This window comes from Oratosquilla oratoria, chromosome 21 (genome assembly GCF_046742065.1).
Source record: "Oratosquilla oratoria isolate Oo_2021 chromosome 21, ASM4674206v1, whole genome shotgun sequence".
In the NCBI taxonomy this organism is placed as follows: domain Eukaryota; kingdom Metazoa; phylum Arthropoda; class Malacostraca; order Stomatopoda; family Squillidae; genus Oratosquilla; species Oratosquilla oratoria.
In genome coordinates, this window is record NC_134797.1 from 31,206,229 (window position 1) to 31,233,151 (window position 26,923).

Consider the following 26,923-nt stretch of genomic DNA (forward strand, 5'->3'; position numbering starts at 1 on the left):
TTTTAGTTAATATAATCAAGAAAGCAATATAAAAATATATAATTCAGCTTATATACCAGACCATATCTTAATATATTTTCTTAAAACTATGTTTTTCTTTTTACCAAAACGAACCAAGTTTCAGTTCAAAATACTGTAGTTCCGTTCGGAGTTTGAAGTGAGTACTGTGCAAAGACAGTACAAAAACCATATTTTGATGATTATTTTATATATATCAATCAGTAATCAGTGACAATAAGCTTAAAGGCGTGCAAGGTAATCTGGGATAAATTCAAGTATATTGACTGCAAAAACAGGCTTTAATTAACTTTCTCGGTATAGAATTATCTCGGCAACGGAGGTTGCACCTTACTCCTTAGTGACCCTTACCATAACTTACCATTCTTATGCATGAAGCATTTTTACTTACTGTTCTTGTTTGAAGTTTGGAGTTTCGTTGCCATATCCTTTTCGGGTGGGGCATGTTAACTTGTTTTTTAAGTGTGATACAATTCACTATCTTGTTTTATATACACATTTTTCAGTTCGAGAGTATCATAGTGCCGCAATGTTTTTTTTTTCTTCAATTTTTGATTGTTTTCTGGGATTCCAGTATCACACAAACACATTTTTCTTTCAAATCTGACATGATTATGATATTCTGAATTTCTTCATGATGCTCTTCATGAAAACAAACAAGATACACGTGTCAGATGTGCTTTGTCGTATATATCGGGATGAAGAAGGGAGGGACGAAACAAGCGAGATAGGAGGCGGAAGACGCTCTAGTTTGGCAAAGGAAAACCTTCCAAAAACAAACAAACAGATAAGAGAAATCAGCGCCTCACCGAACACATTGAACCCTCAACCACCATCACAAACAAGGGTAGAAAATGAGGATTCACTGATCTTCCAAACACTAACACAAAGCCCAACATCAAACAAAAACACAAACTCTAATATGATCGTAGCCCCAAACACTAACACCAAAAACACAGGAAAACAGGAGCAAACACAATATATAGAGTCTACACCATCAAATAATGGAGAAACTGAACATACAAATCACTCAACCCAAAGAAATCATCCACCAAACCAAATAAACTTAACGCAAACAGAACAACCACTAGCCACCCAAAGCCAACCCTAAGTTGCAAGCGACACTAACCAACAAAATGGGAGACCAGTATGCTACAACTACAAAAAAGGAATTGGGTAAATGTTCAATTGTGTACATGGACATGATATAGCGTTAGAAAATTAAATAATTTTGGAAATTATAATGTATCAACGTAATATGCAATTTTCTTGGCGGAAATAAAACAAAAAAGTTAATAAAACAGATTTCATAAGTAACGAAGTCGTGCCGGATGAATGGTATGCCATGTTTATGATAGATGCTGATGTCGAAGAAATGAAAGGACGATAAATTTACCTAACCTAACCTAGCATGTATTTAGTAAATTGGTACCTATAATTTAAGGTCATCGGGATCGTCATTGTCATAGATGTTGGTGGCCTGTTCAATCACTCTGTTTTCATAGCTTGAAGGAATGCATGGATTTCAGCTCCATAGCATTCCTTCAAGAATATATACCTTGCAAGGTACTGGCGGAAGTACTGAGGGCATACACCAGGCCTCAACTGGACCGGGCAGACAAACGAAAAGATGGCGTCCCAATCCTATGTTAGCGACTTCGTTCGTTAGTATATTTGCTTGTAAGGTATTTTTTTTTTATTTCCGCCAAGAAAATCACATATTACGTTCATGTACAGGTAAACGTCGACTTACGATGGCATTAGGTTTCGATAGAGCCATCGTAAGACGATTCCATCGTAAGTCGATCCCCAATTTGTGTATCACTGTTCCGTGGTCACTGTACCTAGCCTACCTGTATATTAACCACCAGAGATACTGAATATAGCCTATTAAACATGTACAGTAGTTTATTTAATTATTTTTATCCTTTTTACCATATTCAAACACCATAATATGTATTTTCAGTACGGAACTTAAATCTCGCGGGCAGCAGCCAATGCCAGCCGTACGGCGTGTCGTAATAATACTAGCATCATAAAATATAGTCACCGCTTATATCGATCGTTCTCTCTTTCACCCGCGAATTTTGAAAACCACAGAGAATGGGATTCAGGGCACATTTGAGAGAATGTAAAAACACAGGGGCGACTACAATAAATATAATCAAGACGCCGATATGGCAGCGTCGCGAATCCACTTGCTCCTCATGACGCCTACGTGTGCGGCACCGTATGGAAGGGGTTAAATATATCATATCGTCGTCGTCGTCATCGTAAAGTCGAACAATCGTAAGTCGCGGCCATCGTAAGTCGACGTTTACCTGTATTATAATTTACATGCTGTATCGTGCCCATGTACACAATTGAACAAATACTGGAATGTGCAAAGGCTGCAATTATAAACACCCTAGAGCCTCCAGCAGACTTGTGGAACACGGAACCACAGGCAAGCGTGGATGCAAGAAGGGGGGAAACTGTAATAAATTCCACCCAGGGTTCTGCAAAAATTCACTGTCCGTAACAACGCTTGTCGATATTTTCACATCAAGGGCACAAGGAGAAACAACAAACAGACACCAAGAACAAAGAAAGCACAAAAACAAGCTAGGGCAAATCTTGACACACAACAGCCACCAAATATAAATATCCCAGAACTTCCGCAAGGACTAAATTTTTTAGAATTGATGAAAGGCATGCAGTCCAGCACAGAGGTTTTGACCAAAACCATGACAGCTCAAGGAATGCTACTCTCAAACATCATGAGAGACACAAACAAGGCAGGCTGGCCACAAGTGCTACCCAACCAGATGGGTCAGCAATTCCTGTGACTCGCAGCAGTGACCACCCACTAGAAAACACCATCTTGGGCAATATACAGGGCCTTTATGTTCACTCAAAGAAGTAAAGATACCAGAAGATTGGAAATATGCTGATATCGTACCTATATATAAAGGAGGAAACAAGTTGAACCTAACAAATTACAGACTTGTTTCCGTTACAAGCACGGTAGTCAGAATTTGTGAAAAAGTTAAAAAGTAGATGAATAAAACCCTAAATCAAACCGAACAAAAATACCGTTCCTGCAAGAGCTAGCAGCCCTAGAGGACCCATGTTTATTGCCCTCACTGAACTCCACCTAGGCAAAGAAGTAAAAAATGCTGAAATTAATATAGAAAATTACACCCCATTCAGGGCAGACAGATGGTAGGAGTCATGGAGGAGCTATACTATACATAAGAAATAACCTTTCCCCAGGTACAAAACAAATCTTAACTATCTCAGACAGCATATAGAACTAATAGGTGTCCATGTCTCCTACCTAGACTAATCATAAACTGCTACCAGCCACCTAGGTGCCCCCCACAAAAGTTCAAATTAGCAATGGACAAGGTGGCAAAGACATTGGAAGATTACCCGCCTCCCACCCCAGACATTATATTGTGCGGAGATTTCAAATTTCCAAACATCCAGTGGCCAGAGAGTATCATCTCAGGAAGCACACATGAGGATCAAGCACAAGCAAGAGCCCTACTAGAAATGGCTGAAAGAACCCTCCTCGCTCAACAAATAACAACACCCACCAGAGTGGATAACATCCTGGACCTGTACTTCACAAACAACCATGACTCAGTGACTGCTTACTGTACGGAGGAAACCATATTCTCCGATCACAAATTAATAATAATAAACTCTGATCAGTGGTGAGCAGAGATCAGTCAGTGTCGCATCTGTGGAGGAATCCAAAGGGATTTTCAGGGAAATTGTGGAGATATGTAATGATGTGCTTATCACCCACATACTGGACACCAATGAAATGATTGCTGCTGTGCGAGGACAAGGGGAAAGAGGATGATGAATCAGAATGAGGATGAAGATGAGCCTGAAGCCCCACTGTCCAGGAATGAAGGTGAGCAAGCTTTTAAAACTGCAATCAGGTTTGCAGAAAGGCAGCAGTATCTCACTGCTCAAGATGTTCTGGCTTTAAACAGGATAAAAAACAAGATTATAGATGCCAGGAGAAAAGCTAGTTGCCAATCGGGTATCTGGACTAGGTTTGCTAGGAAGGAGCAGACACAATCTGAGACCCAGCCCTCCACCACCACCAAGGCTGTACTTGAATTGCGGTGGCTATGGAACTGGAAGAGGATATCTAATCCTTTCCCAGTACAGTAAGAGTGAAGTGAAACCCTTGGTGTTAGCATCCATGAAAAATAAAGCAAAAACTAATGTTAGCATAGAAAAAATATATATAAATAAATAGATGAAGTAAAATTGAATAAATCCTCACCAACATTACTATACTGTGATGTACAAAAGTGTACTGTACTATACACTTACCTGGATACCCAGTATTGTACAGTACATACAGATTGACCTCTCATTAACAGACTAAAAGGGGGGGTAACGGTGTACGTTGATGAGAATGATCCGTTGATTTGGAGCGGTTTTTGGGTGGCATAGTGATTGCACAGCACTGAACATCAACACCAAAAACAATGCAAACACAGCTAATTAACGTCCGTTAATGAGAGGTCAATCTGTACTGCTACACTTGGATCTACTGTAATGGGAACCCACGACATTTTAATGATGAGCATTGTACATATTGTACAAATGGTTCAGTGATACTTTCTCTTTGTGTCAGTTTTTATTTGCAGTACAGTACATTCAATAATTAATCATATGATTTTACTGTATACAATATTGGTAATATGAAAGTGTTATTTCTGTGTTTTAGGGCATTGAAATTCACTCAGAGTCTCCTTATTTATTTTCTTTATAATAATTTAACATGTATTTCTATAAGTTAATGCTTTGTAATATGTTTCATGGGTTTTCTAGGACTTCGCCAAGAGCCTCAATATAACGGCAGATTGGTTTTCCCGGCACTGCTCCAGTCCTGAATGTGCCTTTAGATTGAAGTTCTGCTGTAGGTAGCAAGTACTTGTGCCTCCTGGTCTTAAAGGTCCAGAGGATCCACCCACTCAATTTATGAGCAACACTGATGGTGTCGGTTATGTGTACAGTACTTTGAAGCTACAGTCATAACTCATCCACACCCCCAGGTCTCTCAGTGTTTCCTTTGTATTTCCTATGCACCAGTTCATGTTTGTTCACTCCAATTTTGTAAATGTAAAGACAGATATCCTGTGTCCTCATAGTTCCAATGGTATTTATGAATTCCTCCCAGTCTGTGTCTTCAAAGAATTCCTTCAAGCCTAAGAAGTCTGCTTTGCCTGTGATACATTCTTTGGCTCTATTTCTTCATCTGCCAGCTGAAATTCAGTTATTATATGGTCCTTTAGGGCAAAGGTATTTCAAGGCGCCAATGATACTTGGCTCTTTGGAAGTGTGTGTGTATGTGTGATTCACTACAATCTTGGATCACATGTTGGACTCATGATTAATGGGTGTTACCCTCCCAGATGAGAGCTCAGTGCTTATATATTCCTTGATCTGTGGGTAATGCTGTGACCTTACCCCCAACTCCTTGCCCACTAGTTAGAGTGCTGGCTCCCAGTGCATTGTGTCATTGTGTCTTTGATAAATTAGGGCAATATAAGCAGTTCCTCAAGGAAACTAAGCATGGTTGATAAAATACTGTATCATATTCACCATAAAGTATACATAGAACACCAGTTAAAAGTCTTGGGACAAAATTGTTGTTTGCTAGTGCAATATGATTCTTACATGTTTTTCTATTTTCAGAAACCATTCTGTTAGTTTTGTAGTAGAAATAACAAGCACGATGGCTACCGTGAATGCAGAGGATCAGGAGAAAATTGATACTCCAGGCAATGGTGAACAGAGGAAAAGACTAAGTACAGAAAATATAGAATCTCAGAGTGACATTCCTAAAAAAATTACAACACAGTTACATCAAAACACCAGTAATGAAAAGATAAGTAAGGAGAATGAAGATGGAAAACTGTGCAATGTGAATAGAGGAAAAGATTCAGGGAAGACGAATGTAACTTTTAAGGAGGTTGCTCCTGAGGTGAAGACATTTGGTGATAAACCGTCAGGTACTATACATAAAGACTCTAAGGATACTAGTCTTGAGGCCGAAAAACAAATATCATCTGAACTTAAAAAGGAGTTGGACAAAGCCAAACGTCGATTCTCGTCGATAGGAAGAGGACGACGCTCAACAATGGGTCGGAGGTCCTTGTGTGTGAACGTCGAGCCAATGATTTCTATGGAAGGTAAGACATTTAACAGTTCATGGTCAGTAATTATGTTGAACAGCTAATATAATGCTTCATTTACCGAGTTCTTTTTATTACATGCATACATACATATGTATACCAAGGGCTTTTTCCCCCTTACAAGGGAGGTAGCCAAAGTCAAAAGGCATAATTCCACTCCCACCCATTCCACTCCCATTCACCACCCCTCCCTCCCTCTCATCTTGGCTCCTCAAGGATGGCAGGTCATCCTTGCATCCCGTCTGTTGCATTTGGTCAGAAGTAGTGCAGCAAGACACAGCACATCCACAGCAAGGTTGTCTCATTTCATCAGTGATCCCTTTTCTCCATCCCCTCATGTAGAAACATTGAAGATGGAGCGAAATTCCTTTTGGGGTGCTTCAAAATATCTCTCGCACATAACCACTTCCTAACATCCCCCCTATTCCCCACCCACTCATTTCATGCATCACAGTATCATCTATACACAGCCATTCTTCACTCACCTCTATTTTCTGTCTTCTCCCTTCCTCAACAGATGTCCCTCCTCTTCCTCAATGCCCCTTTCACCTCATTCATCCATTTCATCCTTGGTTGCCCCCTCATGTTCATTCCATCCATCTCTGCCTTCCACACCTCTTTTACTTTCTTCACACATTCTCTCCATGTGTCCTAACCATCCCAATACTCTCATCAACCCTGTCTCCCATTTCCTTTTCCATCCCAGCTGTCCTCCTCACCTCCTTATTTCTCACTCGATCCAAAGTTGTAACCCTTATCATGTTCCCTGTTGCAGCCTCATACAGTGCTGTCAGCACAATCACTTTTTCATACAATCTCCTCTTAGCATCCATTTCCAAATGTCTATTTCTCATTACACTTTTTTAATTCTCCAATGCATTTACTTGCTTCTTTCAATCAACAGTGCTCCACCTCCACTCCTCCCTTTTCTGCTGTATGCGACCCCAATAATCTAAAGTGATCCACTTCCTCCAGCCTCTCCTCTTTAAGACTCGCTTCCAAATTGCTGCCATCTTCTCCTCTTGTACATCCCATCACCTTACTTTTACCTACTTATTTATTACATACTTCACTTCACTCCGCTGGATCTTGAACCTCATGTAGATTCTGGTCTACCAACAGTAAGCCTCTCAATGTCCTTCGGTCCTGAGCTGCTTCCATCCAGGTTGCTTCATTTATTCCTCTTCTGTCCATCTCTGCATCCACATTATTATCCACATCCACATTTATTACATACAGTAGTAGAAAATTATGGTGCCTGAGAATCTTATCCTTGTTTGTGTTGAGGTTTGTGTGAAACCAATAATTATTGAATCTGAATTGTTGTGATGTTAAAGCAGTGATGTAATGTTTTCCCCATATTCTGCATTATTTTTCTTCAAATAGTGCTTTCCAACTTCAGTGTCAAAGGATTGTCAAACTTGTAGTAGCCAGTTCTTTTTATTTTGCTTTGTTCAGTTTAGAGTACAATGTATTTGTTTTGAAGTTTAAATGCTCTGGGTATAGGTCACTTTCATTGGCAATATATAGTCAACCACAAGTATACCTTGTCCAACCACATTAACAAACACAGCAGTAACAATGAGGTGGAGATGTATGGATTACTGAAGAACATAAGGTGGCCTTTCACTGGATGAAGAGATATGGGGAGAAAAAAATCAAGAGACCCCAATCTGTCCAAGATTAACAGCATTGGTGTAGTCCCCACTTTGAGTGAAAGACATAAACTACAGGCAGTCCAACAGCACTCTACCCTCTCTTAAACAAACATTAAATAACCTCACCAGCCAGTCCATCATCACTGTACCTCCTTTTTCAGACATTCTGCATGGCATCCATCCTGACCAGGTGCCTTACCTGCTCTCATCATCTTAGCAACTGCCTTCACTTCATACCCTCCTCATTTCTCCACCATTTTCCTCACTCATCATGGTCATTCTCTTAGCTCTTCCCAGTGCAGCTACCCTTCCCTCCCTATCCTCCTTCACATTTAGCAACTCCCTAAAATACTCTGCCCATCTTCCTTTGACTGCCTTCTCTTCGATTATCATCTCTCCATCTGCACCTTTTACCTTTTTTCTCTAACTGACCCGCCTCCTCTTTCTCTTTTAATTTCTTTCCAAAACATTTTGTTATAACTTTCAGATTTTTCTGTCATTCTCTTACCCATTTCATATCTGCTCTCCTCTTTGCCTCCTTTATCTTATGCTTTTCTTCTCTTTACTTTGTACCTCTCATATGATTTCTTCGTCCTATTTTGTAACCAATCTGTGAGAGCTCACTTCTTCCTAACTATAACCTTCTTTGCTTCCTCGTTCCACCACTCACTACCCTTCCTTCTATTTCCTTACGTCCTCCTTGTTCCAAACACCATCTTTGCACACCTTGTGACTCCCTCCTTGAACCATCCCCATTCCTCCTCCACTCCTAGCTCTACTCTATCCTTCACTCCCTCCCATTCCTCTCTCATCTTCTTGTATTCTGTTTCTTTCATTTAAGCAGTGTACTCTAAGCACCTCCCTTCCTTCTGTCTTTTTCCTCTTTCTCCATCTATCCTCCAATCTCAACTTACCTTCCACCAGAAAATGATCTGATATCCCCCACTCTCTCCCCTTAGAACATGTACATCCTTAACTCTTCCTATTATACTCCTATTTACCACTACATAGTCCATTAATGCTCTATCTACCACCCTTCCATCCACCACCCTCTCCCATGTGTACTTATGCTTGACTTTCTTCCTAAACACTGTATTTGCTATCATCAACTCTCCTTCTAGACACATCTCCACCATCAACTCTCCACTATGATTCTTTCCTGGAACTCCACACTTCCCAACCACTCCATCTATTGGTTCATTTCCTACCCTAGCATTAAGGTCTCCCAATACTACTACATTGACATTTCTCCCTAATCCCTCTATGCACTCATTTAAATCTATCCAAAAAGCCTCCCTTTCTTCTACACTCTTCTCACTACCAGGCCCATATGCACTTACAAAAACCCACATCTCCTTTCCCAGTTTCACCTTCATCCACATTAACCTTGATGAAACCTTCCACTCCACTACACTTTTACCTATCTCTTCACTTACTAGTATAGCCACCCCTTCTCTCCCTTGTCCTCTCTTCACTCCTGAGAACCTCCCAACTACATTCCCAAACTCACACTCGCCCCTCCCTTTCAACTTAGTTTCACTCAAAGCCAACACATCCATCTTTCTTCTCACAAACATACTGCCTATCTCTTCCCTTTTACTCTCATCTGTACTACATCCACGCACATTAAAAGACCCATATCTTAGGGTACTGGTTGGAAAACTCCTACACCCTCTTATGCCTTTAGTTTTTTTTAGGAATGTCCCCTGGGGGGCTACAGGGAGAAGGGTGCCTAGTCTTAATCCCCATCCCATTTTTGTCGCCTCTTACAATTCAAGTGGGAAGACTTGGTGGCAGTATTCTTTCCCCCCACCACAGGGGTAAACTTCGTACATGCACTAATATTTTATTCATATCTCTATTCTCAGAGGAGTCTGTCTTTTATTCCATTTATCCAACCCTCCATGTGTTAGTGAAACACCAACAGTTTGAGCACTTAATCTATATCCATTATGCAAATTATGCGTCTTCCCCATAATAGCTATTATTTCTTTAGGTTTCACTACCTGGAAACCTGCAGCCCCACAGTGGCTGGCAGTGGTCCTCAGCTGCTCCTATAGATCTCTTTGGGAAGAAACTTTGAACTGTGTCTGTGTCACTGAGTAATAGTAGTAGGAGGGGAGCTGTCAGTGGCTATTGGCTTTCTTATGTAAGGTGTAGGAAAAGCTGTTCAAATCAATAAAGATCTTGAGCCCAGTCCAGAGACTGAATCAGCCTCATATGCCTGTACCTCCAGATGGAGGTAAGGAGGTTGATGTGTTTTGAATATGGTTAGTAGGGAGATGATTCACTCTTTACTCTGCCATCCATCTTGAACTATAACTGGTGCCCATTATGGGTCCATTCATGCCCATCGGTTCATGTATTCTATGAACCCCACACTAATACAACACAGGCAACAAACCAATGTCTACAGAGAAATATGTGGGAAGGCCCTATGAGTGTTGCCAACCACTGGGGCTGTGAGTTTCCTGTCAGTGAAACTTGAGGCACCAGGTACCAGTGGTTCTTAACCTTTTTACTACCACACCCCCTCTAGGAACTGTTCTTTTCCTCCATGCCCCCCCCCCCTCCCTTGCAGGGAGGGGTTGTCAGTACACAGGAAAACTGATATGCCTGGGAGACTTTCGAAAATAATTTAATAACGATGATACTTCTGCATTATCTCATAAACTTACCTTTACATAACTGATCCATTTGTTGTCAAGAAAATAACACGTAACTGGTCAAATTTCTACTTTTCTCCTGAGGCTTGCCCCCCCTGAAAATCACTTGTACGCCTCCCAAGGGGGGGCATGACCCCAGGTTAAGAACCACTGATGTATAAATTTTCCCAATTCTTTAGTTATGTCTAGACCATTTCACATCTTAATCCCATGTTGTTCAGTATAAACTAATGGTTATTTATTTAATTAATATTATATTTTTTCTTATGCTGTTGATATTTTAATTTCAGATCAAATTAACAATATAAGAGCAGATCTGCCAAAAGCTTCTAAAGTCTGCCATCTTCTTGACATTGCTCTTCGAGAATCACTTCGCCGCCTTGTTGAAGCATGCCCAAGTAAAGCAGACTGCATGACTGATCTGAGACGTGAACTTTTGACAGCATCTGAAAAAATAGCAGGAGAAATTTCTTTCAAGATTGCAGGACAGCGATTGACTCTAGACAAGCCTTTATCAGAACGGAAAGTTGAAAAGGAAAATCCTGCACAAAACCAAAAGTAACGTTTCTCGAATTTGTGGTATATTTGATTTGTAGCTAAGTATGCCCTTCATAACTGCAGTATCAGCTGACAACAGCTACTATTGAACCCACAAATCTTGATCAAGATCTTGGGCCTACTTCTGGGACCAAGTGCCTTATTTTAGCGCTGCATCCTCACTAGGGGAAGGCTTTGACTTCTGGACATCAGTAGCATCATGTTTAATTAATCATCTATGGTTATCAATACACACACACACACACACGTCGGTTGGGGTGGCAGTGAAGTCTGGACTCCAGTGATATCTTCAAATTTCGAGGATCACCACGACAAGGAAGTACCTGTGTTGTATTAACAGGGAAGGGGAAAGCTCGTAGTGTAGTGGGAAGGTGAAGGAAAAGGAGAAGGGGAGAGATTACTGAGGAAAATGGAAGGAAATGAAGAAGGGGAAGATTGGGTCCAGGAAGTCGACAAAAGACGGCCAGATGATAATGGTGAAGTCAAAGATATTAGTAAGAATGTAAAAATTAGAAATATAGATAAGAGCAGCGCAATGGAAGGTGAAGATAACTATTTCCATGGATTTAATGAGGGAGGAAATGACAACCTCCCCCAACTAGTAAATCTAGAGGAGAAACTAAAAGAAATGAATAAAAATTGGGAAGTTAGGTTTAACCAAATAGAGTTGATTACTCAACGAGTTGATAAACTGGAAGAACTAAAGAAGGAGAATCAAAACCTAACTAAAGAAATAGAAGAATTAAAAAGACAGTTAAGAGAAGTAAAGGATGAGAATGAGGAATTGAAGAGGAGTAATAAAGAGAATAAAGAGTCCATAGCAAAAGAGGTAAGTGGTTGGAAAAAAGTACAAGAGAACAATAAAATGGAATTTAGAGGTATAATGGAACAGCAGATGAAAGAACAAACTAAGGACACAGTTATTAAAGTGATGAGGGAGGAGAATATAGTAAGAGACTTAGCGGATAAAAAGAAATGTATAATTATATTAGGGATGGAAGAGAAGTATAATCTAAATAGGACTACAAGAATAAAGGAAGAAAAGGAAAAAGTAAATAAGATATTAGAAGTAGTTGAAGATGAACCAGAAATAGGGAAAGAAATAGAAGAAATATATAAACTAGGGAAACACAATACAGACAAGACCAGACCAATTAAGGTTAAATTCAGGTCACAAGCAATAGCAGAGAATATCTTAGCGAAAACAGGGAAACTAGCAGACAGTGATTAATATAAACAGGTATGGATAAAAAGAGAGGAAAAAACAAAAAGAATAGAAGCTAAGAAAAAAAAGAAAAGAACAGTCGGAAAAAGGGAAATTCTATTGGAGAGTAGTGAATATGAAAGTGAGGAAATGGTTCATAGCAGAGAAAAACAGAATACACAATGGAAGTAGCAGAAAATTAAAAGTGTCTTACACAAATATAGATTGCTTGATAACAGGTTTGAACAAACTGAATGATTACCTGAAGGAAAAAGAACCAGACATAATGGGAATTATAGGACATGGTGCATATAAGTATTGGATTAGAAACAGAGAGGTAAAACAAGGGGGTGGAGTTATGTTCCTGACTAAGGAGGATATAAATGTGAGGAATGTTACATATGGAAAGAATAGAGTAGAGATGATTATGATGGAAATGGAGGACAAGGATGGGAAGAGCAGGAAGTTTGTAGTAAATTATGTGCCTCCTAAAATGGCTTTGTGGGAAGAGAAAGAACACAAAAATATGTTAGAAGACACAAGGATAACACTAAATAAGATAATGGAAGATGGAGGAAGAAAAGTTATAATGGGTGACTTTAATTGTAAAGAAATCTGCTGGGAAGAGATGACAGTGAAGGGTGGAGACGACCTATGGGGAAATGTACTACTTGATATGATTATAGAACATAAAATGATGCAATGGATACAAGAGAATACTAGGTATAGAAATGAGGAAGAACCATTGAGACTAGACCTAATAATCACATCAGAACCCGAAATAGTGGACAAGATTGAATATAAAACACCAATAAGTAAAAGTGACCACATATTGGTTGAACTGGAACTAAATGAGGAAAAATACATGAAAAAACAAACAATATAGAAAGGGAAGATTGATGTATGAAAAAACAAATTTTGATAAAATAAGAGAATTCTTTCAAAATGCTGACTGGGAAAGAATATACAAGGAGGAAACAACAGTTGAAGAGAAATGGAATATTTTGACAAAAATTTATAAAGGAGTGGAAAAGTATGTTCCAAGACAAAAGCAAGAAAAAGAGTATGTAAAGTGCTGGTACAACAAAAGTTGTAGGGAGTTAAAAGACTAAAGGGATAAAGCTTGGATAAAATGTAAAAAAGACAAAAGACCTGAAAAATGGAAAATATATACTAGTTATAGAAATGAATATGTACAAGTGTGCAGAGAAGAAAATAGAAAATACAAAAAAGATATCATAGAAAAATATAAAGATCAACCAAAACTATTTTACAGATTTGTAAACAACAAACTGAAAAACAAACAAGAATTAGAGAAACTACAACAAGGAGTTGAATACAAAGAGGAAATAGAAATGGCAGAAATTATGAACAAGCCTTTTAAATCTGTGTTTACAAGGGAGAACTTATAATCTAGAGATATTGAATGGGAGGAGAAAGTCCCCCCTATGAAAGAGAAGTATCAAGGAATGAAATAATGAAACACTTGAGTAATCTTTATGTCAGAAAATCACATGGACCAGATGAAATGGCAAACGGGATTTTGAGAGAATACAGGAATGAACTAACAGACAAAGTACATAGTCTAATAAACAGTTCATTGAAAGAAGGAAAAGTTCCAGAAGATTGGAAAAGAGCAAATATAGTACCAATATATAAAGGGGGAAACAAGGAAGACCCTACTAACTATAGGCCGGTCTCTCTTACAAGTACGATAGCTAAAATTTGTGAAAGAATGATCAAAATTAGATGGGTAAAGCATTTGGAAAAAACAACATACTAAATCCAAGGCAATTTGGATTCAGACAAGGACGATCATGCGTCACAAACTTAATGTGTTTCTATTCAAGGCTAATAGATGTAATACAAGAAAGAGATGGATGGGCTGATTGTGCATTTCCAGACCTGAAGAAAGCTTTTGATAAGGTGCCACATAAGAAGTTGCTTAAGAAATTAGAAACTGCAGGAGGAATACTGGATAAACTGCTGAAGTGGATGGAAGACTTCTTGGATGAAAGAAAAGTGAAAGTGGTGATAAGAGACAAACTAATTGGGATGAAGTGATAAGTGGTGTTTCATAGGAACAGTTCTGGCCCCAATAATGTTTGCTATATATATTAATGATATGGATAAAGGAATTGAAAGTTATATGAGCTTCTTTGCAGATGATGCAAAATTGTTGAAAAAAGTGAACACTGAAGAAGATTGTGAGTCGCTACAGAGTGATCTCAATAAAGTATGGAAATGGAGTAGGAAGTGGGAGATGGAATTCAATATTAAGAAGTGTAGTATAATGGAATTTGGAAGAAGCAAAAAAAGAATAGTGGGATCATATAAATTGGGAGAAGAAGAAATAAAAAAGTAGAAAATGAGAAGGACCTGGGAGTCATTATTATGAATAATATGTCCCCTGAGAAACATATAAACAAAATTTTTGGAGAAACTTATAATTTAATAAGAACAATCAAAGTGGCATTTACATACCTGGACGAAGAAATGGTGAAGAAAATACTAGTCACTTTGATAAGACCAAGATTGAAATATGCAGCGACGACGTGGTCACCAAGTACAAAATAATGTATAACAAAACTTGAAAGAATACAAAGAGCAGTTACAAAATTGGCACCAACACTCAGAACTATCATATGAAGAGAGACTAGCAAAACTTGAGCTACTGACATTAGAGCAAAGAAGAGAGAGAGGAGGCTTGATAACTATTTATAGAATCATGAAAGGCATAGAAACTATTGATAGAGAGGATCTAATAAAATGGGATAGTAGAGATACAAGAGGACACAGAAAGAAAATCAAGAAAGACAGTTATAGAAGAGACCTGAAAAAGAACAGCTTTCCCCACAGAGTCATTTGGAACAAGTTAGATGAGAAAGTGGTGTGTGCAAAAACAATACATGAATTTTAAATCAGTCTAGATAAAATGAGATATGAACATGGGACACCACGAGCATAGCTCCCCTTCCCGTAAAATACAACTATGTACAACTAGGTAAATACACACACACACATGTGCATGCATGCTTGAAGAAAACTAAATCTTTAGGTTTTAAGTTTGGTAGATATGTACAAGGAGATGCAAGACTAATGAAATTCAAATTCCAAAGCATGGTGGATAAGTTAATGAATAAGACATGTAAACTATCAAATGTAGACATTCAAGAATGTTTGGGTTAGAAGGGGTGTAACAGAGGTGGACAGAAAATAAGATTGATAGAAGTTAAAGAAATAAGACAATGATAAAGAGAGGTCAGTGTTTAATTGGAGAAAGATAGATCATAGACTGAAGAAGTGGTTTCTGAAAAAAGATTCAGAGGAAAAAGAAAGGGAGGGAAAGGGGTAAAAGGACTAGATATAACATTCAAATAAAGGTGATATGAGCAAAACTAGAAATAAATATTTAAAGGGGAAAGGGCCAGACATAATATTTTTTGCCAAAGTGAAGCTTAATGGAAGTATTGATGATGTATTAATGTTCTGGTGGATGAGGGGAAAATATAACATGGAGAGGGACAGGAGAGGAAAAATGGGAGGTGGTTTGATGATCATGGTGAGAAGAAGAATCAAAGTGGACGATGTGGAAATGGGAGAAGGAATGGCCAATGTGAGAATGTTGATGGAATTGGAAGGTGAATGGCAGGAAAGATATATCTTTCTAATGTTTGGCATATGGGATCACAATGATCAGGTTTCTATTGTTGGTCCTTCTGTAGTCTACTGTACCATAAATTATGGTCCACTAAAACCACATAACATATTTTAAATGTTCCAGTAGACCAAATGCTTTAGTAACTTCTAGATACAAAGCTAAAATTGTTTCATACTTGTTCATTGTGCATTGAATTTCAGCCTAATTGCTGCATACAAGAAGAAGACTGAGATTCTAAAAGAAGAACTCAACGAGTGGAAAACCATGATGAAAGGGCGGAAACATTTGTGTGCTGTTGCAGAAAGGTAATTGAGAAATAGCTCTGATTTTGTATGTAATGAAATAGTTTATTTATCTATATACTAAAGACTTCCTCCTCATGAGAAAGGTAGCCAGCCAAGGAATGCACCTGCCCCCACCCAACCCTCTCCCATCCATCATGGAGCTAAAATTATGCAATAGTACAAGGGTCTTGCTGCATTGCTTCTAATCCAGGGCAGTGGGCAAGATGCAAGGATGCTCGTCATCCAGTAGGAGCCAAGAAAAGAGGCATGGAGGGGTGGTGAATGGTAGTGGAGTGTGGAGTATGTGGGAATGAAATGGGTGGGAGTGGATTTATGCCATTGACTTTGGCTACTTCCCTTGTAAGGGGCAAAAAGCCCTTGGTATATGTATATATGTACAAGTAGAAGTAGAAATTGTATTGTAAAACCAATAGGAGGGGTGATTGTGCTGACAGGATTGTATGGGGCAGAGACTTTAAGAGAGGCAGAGAGGAAAAGTTTACATGTGTTTGAGATGAAATGTCTGAGAAGTATGGTAGGGGTTGCTGGGTTGGATGGAGTGAGAGGTGGGGGGGTGAGGAGTAGAGCAGGAGTGGAAAAGGAGATGGCAGATAGGACTGATGAAAGATTGTTGGGATGGTTTGGACATATGCAAAGAATGAGTAATGAAAGATTAGTTAAAGAGGTGTGGAAGGAGTGAACTTGAGGGGATGACCTAGATGAGATGGATGGATAGGGTGAAGGGGGCATTTAGCCAGAGGGGAGTGTCTATTGAGTAAGGGTGGGAGATGGGGATGGGGGGGGGGAGAGTGAGTGCATAGATGATACTGTTATGCAAGGAAGGGAGGGGGGTAGTGGGTATACGTGAATGATATTTTGATGCTGACTGAAGAGATTTCTCCCTGTCTTCTCTTTTTCTTCTTGAGGGGGATGGAGACAGGGGGTTGCTGATTAAGGCAGCCTTGCATTGGATGTGCTATGTCTTGCTGCATTGGTTCTGACCCAGGGTAGTTGGGGGATATGGGGATGAACTGTCATCCATGATGACCTAAGATGACATGGAGGAAAAGGTGGTGGATGGGAGTGGAGTGGAGCCTTTGACTTAACTACCTCCCTTATAAGGGGGGGAGAAAGCTGTTGGTATATAGATAGTGTGTGAATGAGTGACTAAGACATATATAAAGTGAAAAGAAATACTGTCATTGGTTTCATATTTCAGAGAGTTTGTAGAAGCAAAAAGTGGGGAAACGAAAATTGATGAGGAGCAAGTGAAGTTATCTGCTTTACAAAGCAATATTCTTGCAAGTCGTCCAAACTATCAACAATATATTCAGGTTTGGTTTATCTTTTATAGTAATTTGAAAACTATTAATGATTACTCATTATTTGATGTAAGACACTATCGTTTGAAATAGAGATATATTTTCATATATGTTTTCCTTATGCAATAAACAATACATACATATACCAGATGGCCCTTTTTCTCGTATAAGTAGGATTGCTCCTGTCGAGGCATACATACATCTTTCACTTATCCCATACCCATCCAACCAAGACCTATCTGTGGTCCTTTTTATCTTAGCTCCTTGTAGATGAAGGCTATCCCTGCCCCCAACCCACTGTTTTGTTCAGAAGTAATAGAGCAAGTCACAGCACCCATACAGCAGGGCTAACTGCCAAAGATGGATTGCCCCTGCCACTATTACACGACAACCCTCTCCCTTATTCTCTTGAGAGGGTACAGAACAGACAAGAAGAAATCCTTTTGATGCTGCATCAATTTCTTGTTTATTCACAACTACAAAGCCCTCTGTGAGGGGCACTGTCCTAGCCTTCCATTGGGAGAAATTTGTGACGTTAAACCACATAAAAAAAAAAAAATCACAACTACTCACACCTATCCCTTGCCCTCTGCCTTTCCTGTTTAACAGATATTCCCCTTGTACCAAGGCCCCTTACACCTCATCCAACCCATTCTTGGTCTTCCTCTCACATTTACTTCATCCACCTCTGCCTTCCGCACTCTACTAATCTTTCTTCATTCTTTCCATATGCCCAAACCAGGGCCTGACAACCAAAACTAGTTTATCCCCATCACTATTTATATGGTGACCCTCCCTCCTTGTTCACTTAAGAATAGACAAGATGAGGGTTAAATCCTGCCAAATACTTTTAACATACCTGTCTTACCAGACAGGTATGCCAAGAAGGTGCCAAAATAAGAGGGAGGGAGGAGAGTGGAAAGCCTTTGGTATATGTATGTCTTACCAGAAATATTTGGTCTACACATCTTTTTCTCACAGACCTATACAGCTCATTTTCTAATTTCTCGTTCATCATAGTATATACAAACATACTAGCCCTGATATGATTGCAATTTTATTTTATTCTTTCAAACAATTTTTTTTTTCCCTACAGGAACTACAGACTGCAAGAGAGAAGACCCTTCTAACTCTCCACAAGGTAGAACATGTCAGTGAAGTAGTCAGCAAGTTTATCACTGTGACAGAAGCACGTCATGAAAGTTGTTATAATGCAATAGGTAAGAAAGGCTGGACTCTGCTAATGGACAGTATAACCTTTGAAAAGTACAAAGATCAAACTTATGGTGGCCCACCTGATTTTAAGTATGTCATTGTAACTCTGAAACATGTTTATATAAATAATAATGTGTCATTATGAGTAGAAACTTTATTTGAAGATGAATGCCAGATATGGTGATTTAACCTCCACCCTACCGTTTTCCAGTATTTTAGGACTATTTAACAGGTATTTAGCAGAAGGTAGTTATTTATCTAGCATTCATAGACTAGGAGAAGGCATATGGTATGGTTGACAAAAGATCTATGGAACATGCTGCAAATATAGAAAAATGGGGAAGTCTATTAAAGGCTGTTAAGATTTTACATGAATAGTAAGGCATGTGAGTGGGTTGGGAATAGAGTGAATGGTTTGAGAAAAAAATAAGGGTACTTGTCTTGATTAAGTAATGTTGGGTTGGCTGAGGAACCTATGCCAGTTTTGGCCAAAGGCCCAGTGTGTTTGGACTGTTGGGGCAGGTAACAGTCTCTGCTGGGAATCGGAGAGAAGGATGAGTTTGAACCCACAACAAAGCAAATGCGAGACTAGCACACTTCCAATTACACCACCAGTGCACTGTATAATGTTGCCATGGTCATTAAAAATGTATGTGTAATAATAATAATTATTGCCTTGAGTTTTACTTGGGTGCAAATGTGGCAGGAAAGGGTGGAGGGGAGGTGGAGGTAGAATGTAGATTGAGAGAAGCGAGTAAATGCCTTGGTGGATTAAAAAGTGTAATGAGGAATAGACATTTGGGAATGGATGCTAAGAGGAGACTGTATGAAGGAGTGATCGAGCCAACAGTGCTGTATGGGGCAGAAACATGGAACATAAGAGAGGAAGAGAGAAGGAGTTTGAATGTGTTGAGATGAGGTGTCTGAGAAGTATGATAGGGGTTACTAGGCTGGATAGAGTGAGAAATGAGGAGGTAAGGAGGAGAACAGGGGTGGTAAGGGAGTTGGGAGATAGGGTTGATGAAAGAGTAATAGGATGTTTTGGACACATGGGAAGAATGAGTGAAAAAGACTAGTAAAAGGGGTATGGAAGGCAGATGTGGAGGGAGTGAACATGAGGGGGGGCATCCTAGGATGAGATGCATGGATGGGGTGAAAGGGGCTTTGGGGAAGAGGGGAATGTCTGTTGAGGAAGGACGGGAGAGGACAGAAAACGGGTGAATGGGGAATGGTTGTGTATGGATGGTGCTGTGATGCATGAGGTGGGATGAGTGGGGGGATTGGGGTGAAGTAGTATGTGTGAGAAAAATTTGATGCAGCCCGAAGGGATTTCTCCCCGTCCTCTCCTTTTCTGCATTGGGGGGGGTCGCAGTGGACAAGGTGCAGAGATGACCTATCATCCAGGAGGTGCTCAAGATAAGAGGGAGGGTGGTGGAGTGTATTTAGGGATGGAATGGGTGGGAATGATTTTATGCCTTTTTCTTTTTGGCTACCCCCCCTTGTAAGGGGGAAAAAGCCTTGATATATGTGTATGTATATATATATATATATATATTTTTTTTTTGCATGCATTATTAAAATCGACAGCATTAAGGAGGTTGCTGATCTTATGGGTATTCTCCAGTTTTCTAACCAATACTCTGCCATTTGGAGGGTGGGCATAGACCAAGTTGCCAAAATGATTCATTTATTTCAACGTTTCGTCTAACAAAGAGACATCTTCAGGAAATTCTGTAATAAAGATAATACAGACAGAAATAAAGAAAACAACATGTTAATCTAAACAAATTCACAAATATGGAAATAGATATCAATAAATGGGCAAAAACACACATCCTATCATGATACATGGGCTGTTGGGGACCGCTACTTACAAAAATGAAAGGTCCAAAGAAATGACGAAGGAAATCTTCGTTTGGTGACTTATATATACACACCTAGCCGGCTTGGGTGGTGGAGGTAGGATTAGAGGGCGGGGTTGGTTTCTCGTTAATACATGAAGAAGAGGGTTGGGGGGAGGATGGAAGGAGTGGGTGGGAGGAGATGGAGGGGGTGTTGTCGGGGAGAGGTCACGGGTGGTGGTAGCTTGGCTGTACTGTTAAACAAAGCAATGACAGATATCATGTTACTTTGGATATTAATTATAGGACTATATTCCCTTATAAACATAGCTTCTAGAAGCTTAAGTTTATGTACATCCCTATTGCTTGCTATAATCCTGGTGTTTTTAACTAGGTATTCACGGGTGGCTGTTTGGTTATGGTATTTCAATAAATGATGTTTTATAGCCCCATTTTGCAAGTGCATAGTTATTCTCCTACTGAGACTACATCTAGTAAAACCAATATATGCATTTAACGGGTTGCACAGTTCCCGGTGATACAATTAAATTCATACACAATATTGGTTTTAGACATGGTCTCAGTATTACTATTCAAGTTATTAGTTATTACCAATGAGCTAGTTTTTGGGTTGGAGTAGTGTACAACCACACGGATTTCCATATCTTTAGAAACCGGGTGGCAGTTTTTATTGATGATATCTTTAATGATTTTCTCATCTTTTTTGTAACCCTTGTTGAAGATGTTATGGTAGTAGATAATTAATTTTTTTTCCAAAGATCCTGATCATTTGCAAATATATTTCCTCCACCTTCTCATACAGGAGGAGCTGATAGCTGGTGATTGCTTCCTTCCTATTGCTACTTTTAGCCAATGATACAGAAATAGTCCCGCAAACACAGCACGGACAACAGTCCAAAGTGTCTTCCTAGGGAGATATATTGGAAGACTGAAGGCTGCAAGTTTCCAATCAGTGAAACTTGAAGCAACATAATTATTATGATATTGAGGATAGTATTTGTCTTCTGTATTGCAGAAAGAAAATGTTTTGGCCACATGAAGCATGATTGCAAAGAAATGCTGCAATCTCTTGCAAAAATAACTTCATTTAAGGACAGCTGCCAGATGCAGGATGCCACAAAGGTCCCAGATGTAAGCCTACGTAAGGAGATGCAGTGCAATCCAGAGGTATCTGAGGTAAATAGCTTCCAAAGTGATGTTACTTCATCACTGTTAAGTTTATAGTAAAAAAGTATACATTTATACATGTTTTGATGGGGCTTGTTAATTTCTCAATTTGAATAATCTTAGTGTGCTCAAACTAATGGGACAAAGCATTATTAGTAAGTATTATTAGTAAGTAACTTGAGAAGCTTGGTTTATAATTTTTGTTGAGATACATAGTACAAAAGAACTGAATACTCAGCTCTGTTAGTACATGCATACATACATTCTGCTCCTTAAAACAGGTGGCCAAATCAAAGCATACACCCAACCTGTACCCATTCAGTTACCCAAATATTGTATCTCCCATCTTAAGGGGACCGGCTGGTCAAGAATCGATGAAAATTTGTGGAAAAAATAAAAAACTGGGGAAATTTTTCTACATCTGCGTATGGCAATCGACAGTCTGTATGCGGAGTATTTCATCAAAATTCGCCTTATTTTCGTAGTTATGGCAAATAAACCCCCTCCTCCCCCCAACTCGACCCCATGATACGTATTGGTCAGTACAATATATATATTATTGCAATAAATAACAATAATTTGTAATGATTGAGTGCTATTGCTAGTGACTTCTGGCAACTCTGTCTCTGTACCAGAGGTTATATATAGACCCCAGCATGGGTAGATGCCTCTGCATCCCTTGACCACTCCCTAATGATGCAGGAAGATCAAAGACAGTTGATGAGTCTGAGGAAGAAGAAACCCAAAACTGTGAATAAACAAAGAAAAGTGTAAAAGAATATGCTCCTGGAACATTCAACTGAAAACCTGGCAACAATGAATAGTGTTGGCAACTATGAAACCCTAATGTAATAACCTGCCTAAAATACAGGTGGGGACCAGGAGCCAGAAGACAGAAGATTATATGACTGGACATCAACATATATGACTGAATATGAATAAATTCTATTCTAAATATTATCAACATTCAAGCCTAAAAAACTAAATAAGGAAATGCCATGATATCCCTTATTTATATTAGTATGTAGGGGTTCAAAGTTAGTGAAAATTTTGACGGCCCGTATCTCAAAACCTAAGTTTTATACCTTCAAACTTCTACTCCTCCATAACATCTCAATCAATTTCAATGAAAATTCACACATATGTCTAAATCTGCCTGATTGATGAAATATAACGTTTTTTGTTTTAATATCTGAAAGGGTTAATTTTTGCCAATTTTTTTCCCCCTATTTGAAAGGGGACGGGGTGGGAAAAAATATAAAAATTAAAATTCCACAAACTAATTACTTTAACTAAAATTTCTCTCTATTAGTTTGAAGGCCTGGATGAGGTCCTTCCACCATATTAATTTCATTCATGTAGAGCAATTATTGTAGGAGTAGCCATTTCAAAATTATCAATTTTTTTTTAAAGGGAGGTGGGGGAGCAAAACATGAAAGGGTTGCAGATTAGTTTTTGTCGGTTAGGAAAGATGTATATGGTGTCCCAAACTCCTGGCATAAATTTCTGTGCAATAACCCAATTGATAAAGATTTTCATCCTTTGATCAGCCGGTCCCCTTAAGTCCTCTTGGAGGAAGTGTCTTTATAATCCTACTTTCACTTCAAATCACTCTCACCATTCCCCACCCTCACACAAGCTCTACTATTTTTTTTTTTTTTTTTTGAAGCGGCCTTGCTGTGGATGTGCTGTGGACAGGGTGCAGGGATGACCCGTCATCTAGGAGGTGCTAAGATGGGAGGGAGGGTGGAGGGGTGTGGAGTGTTTTCAGGGATGGAATGGGTGGGAATGATTTTATGCCTTTTCCTTTTTGGCTACCTCCCTAGTAAGGGGGAAAAAGCCTTGGTATATGTATGTATGTATTTATTTCTACCCCATACATTTGCAATACATCCCATAATGTCTCCATCAGTTCTGTTATATGCAGTCCGAGCCCTTACATGCCTAAGTACTGCCCCGGGGCAAAATTTTCAATGACATCCCCCATCACCACTTCCCAACTCCACCATCTCATACTGCGAAATGATTAAAATATTTTTGAAAAATTGTATCTAATGTCCCTATTGCAGAGAGGATAAAGGAAAAATATTTCATATTCTGTTGATTATAATACAAAATTGATATATATGTATATATATATGCTAATAAGAACACGCATATGTGTGTTCACTTATGCAAAGTAGACCACTTGGAAAAAGAAACTAATGAAGCAGAGTGCTTTTGTATATTACATCTTCAGTGCAAAAAGTACATAGTAATAGAAATGCATAGATTATATATACATGTATATATAATCTATGCATTTCTATTACTATGTACTTTTTGCACCGAGGATGTAATATACAAAAGCGCTCTGCTTCATTAGTTTCTTTTTCCAAGTGGTCTACTTTGCATATATATATATATATTTTTTTGTCAGCCTTGTGGGTGGCATGTCCAGACTAGAATTACCATCCCCCTAAATGTGCCGACCCAGGGCATATTGCCCTTGCCCACCATGTGAGGGCCCTGTATGCAGTTTCCAAATCTGTGAAAGCCCAAAAGACCATCCTAACACTTTGCCAAAAACTTCATGCAAATCTGTAACCACAAAAGTTTGATCGACACAACCTTTCTTTTTCCTGAACCACACTACTGTTCTCCAATTACTCCCCCTGTTCCCCTCCTAAACCTTTTAGTGAATACTCTGTCTTAACAGACTGATCCCAGTAAATCTACCACATTCATAGTTGCCCCATTTTCCTCGTAAAGTGGAAATATATATGCAATCCTTTAGTCTACAGGAACATTTCCCTCCTTTTGGCATATATTAAACCATATCACTAGCCATTCCACTATGACTACTCTTCTACTACTAGGGAATAAAATTTTCCTTTGATTAATTCTAAACAGAAGACAGAATCTGCTAAATATGGTTTACTTATTTTTATTTATTTATTTTTATCCTTTATTTTATTGATTTATTTTTTTTATTTTATTTTTTGCAGGTAACCCACAGTGATCCAAATGAAAGCACTGTATGTAAGGAGATAATAAACTCCATTGTGGAGCCATCAGCAAGTTAAAATATCCTGAAAGGTGTAGATAACATGAGATTCTAACATAGATATTAAATAACAAAACTAGAGCGCCTTGTAGCAGATGAAGGAAGCAGGGTAACAAAATGAAATGCCAATATAACAAAGATATCCTTCTTGAAAGCTATATTTGCAAAATTGGTCTGCTCTATGACCAGATGCTGTATAACTGTAAATAAAGTATTTTTATGACCCAATTACTTTGTTTCTGGTAGGAGTCTTCCCAGATCTTATGCCACAACTTTTCATAGGAGGGAGGGTCGAGAAATAATGAAACAATGGGGATCAACCAGCTTCAGAAGCTAGGTCCTGGAGGTGCTGTGTCTTGGTACATTGCTTCAGACCTGAACAGTGGGCTGGGGATAGGGATGACCCTTCATCCACAAGGAGCTAAGATAAGACAACAAATGGGTGTTGGATTCTGTGATATGTTGGTATATGCCATGGCTGAGCCAACCTGTAAGGGGGAATGGGCCTTTTAGTATATGTATATGTACTTGTATGTGAGTTGTGCAAGATTGATATAAAGATAGGTAAGCATTGTAGTTACAGTGACTAAATTTGTGAATGTAGTGATATTTTGTATGTTGTATTAAGAAGGGTAGATACATTTGCATTACTAGCACTACTTATTTTTGTACCTATTCAATTATGCAAAATTGTGTGTATATGTATGTGTGTTTGTATATATACACACACACATACCAAAGGCATTTACCCCCTTACTAGGTAGGTAGCTATAGTCAAAAGGCATAATTCCACTCCCACCCATTCATCACTGCTTGCTCCATCCTTCTCCTCTTAGCTCCTCCTGGATGATGGGTCATCCCTTCATCATCCCCATCACCCTAGGTCTGAAGCAATGCATCAAGATGCACCACATCCACAAGACAGCTTTATTTAATCGGTGACCTCCCTCTCTGTCCCCTCATACCATGCAGTAACATTAAAGGTAGGGAGAATTCCCTTTGGGCTGTGTCAAAGTAATTCACACATAACCACTTCCAACCCCACCCATTCCCTTTTCATGCATTATATCATCCATACACAGCCATTCTTCACTCACCCCTATCTTCTGCCCTCTCCCATCCTTCCTCAACTGATATCCTCCCTTTCTCAATGCAATATATATATATATTATGGACAGAGGCTAAAGGAAATCAAGTTTAAATTTTCATTTCATGCATAGTAGAAAATTATAGAATAAGGGAAGTGAAAAGCGTCATGAGGAATAGGTGCATGGAAATGAATGCAAAGAAAACACTGTATGAAGGGGGTGATTGTTCCTATGATATGGACAGAGACTTGGAATGTAAGGGTAGCAGAAAGGAGGTTAAATGTGTTTGAATTGAAGTACGGTGGAGGTTACAGGGATGGACAGAATGAGAATGAGGTAAGGCAGAGAGTGGGAAAAGAGCTGGCAGATAGGGTTGATCAAAGAATATTGGGGTGTTTTAGACACATGGAAAGAATGAGCTAAGAAAGACTAGCCAAAAGAGCGGAAAGTTGAGATGGGAGAACTGAAGTTGAGGGGAAGACCAAGAATGGGAGAAATGGATGGATAGATGGTGTGAAGGGGGGCCTTGGGTGCAAGTGGAATATCTGTTAAATAGGGAAAGGGGAGGGGTAGAGGTAGGTATGAATGGAGATCAGTTGTGAAGGGATTTCTTGACTGCTCTGAAATTTCTTGGGTGGATGATAGAAGTTGATTTGCCATGTAATTAGATGGTGGGGTTAAACCTACTTCAGCTGTCGAGTCTTGCTGTGGAGGTAGTGTCTTGCTGCATTACTTCTGACCTGAGCAGTGGACGGGAGACAGATGTCCCTTCATTCACGAGGAGCTTAGATTAAAGGGACAACAAATGGGTGAAGAGTGGGTGTATGCCATAATTTCACCGAGATATTTGCTTGCTTTCTCTATTAACCGCCACATGCAACCCCCGAATGTTTAAAATAACGCTTCTCTAGACTCTCTTTACACATTCATCCTACCACCACCATCATTCCTTGTACATCTAATTT

The 26,923-nt window shown here is 39.1% G+C and overlaps 1 protein-coding gene across 1 annotated transcript; it reads left to right on the top strand.

Annotated features, from left to right (window-relative positions):
- The first annotated feature begins 138 nt into the window (after window positions 1–138).
- LOC143036829 (uncharacterized) lies at window positions 139–21,949 on the top strand. The gene is made up of 7 exons (XM_076204633.1): window positions 139–255; window positions 5,728–6,224; window positions 10,842–11,109; window positions 16,175–16,279; window positions 17,478–17,592; window positions 18,677–18,800; window positions 21,673–21,949. The coding sequence occupies exons 2-7, from the start codon at window positions 5,768–5,770 to the stop codon at window positions 21,879–21,881; spliced, it is 1,278 nt and encodes a 425-aa protein (XP_076060748.1). The 5' UTR covers window positions 139–255; window positions 5,728–5,767; the 3' UTR covers window positions 21,882–21,949.
- Window positions 21,950–26,923: the final 4,974 nt, after the last annotated feature.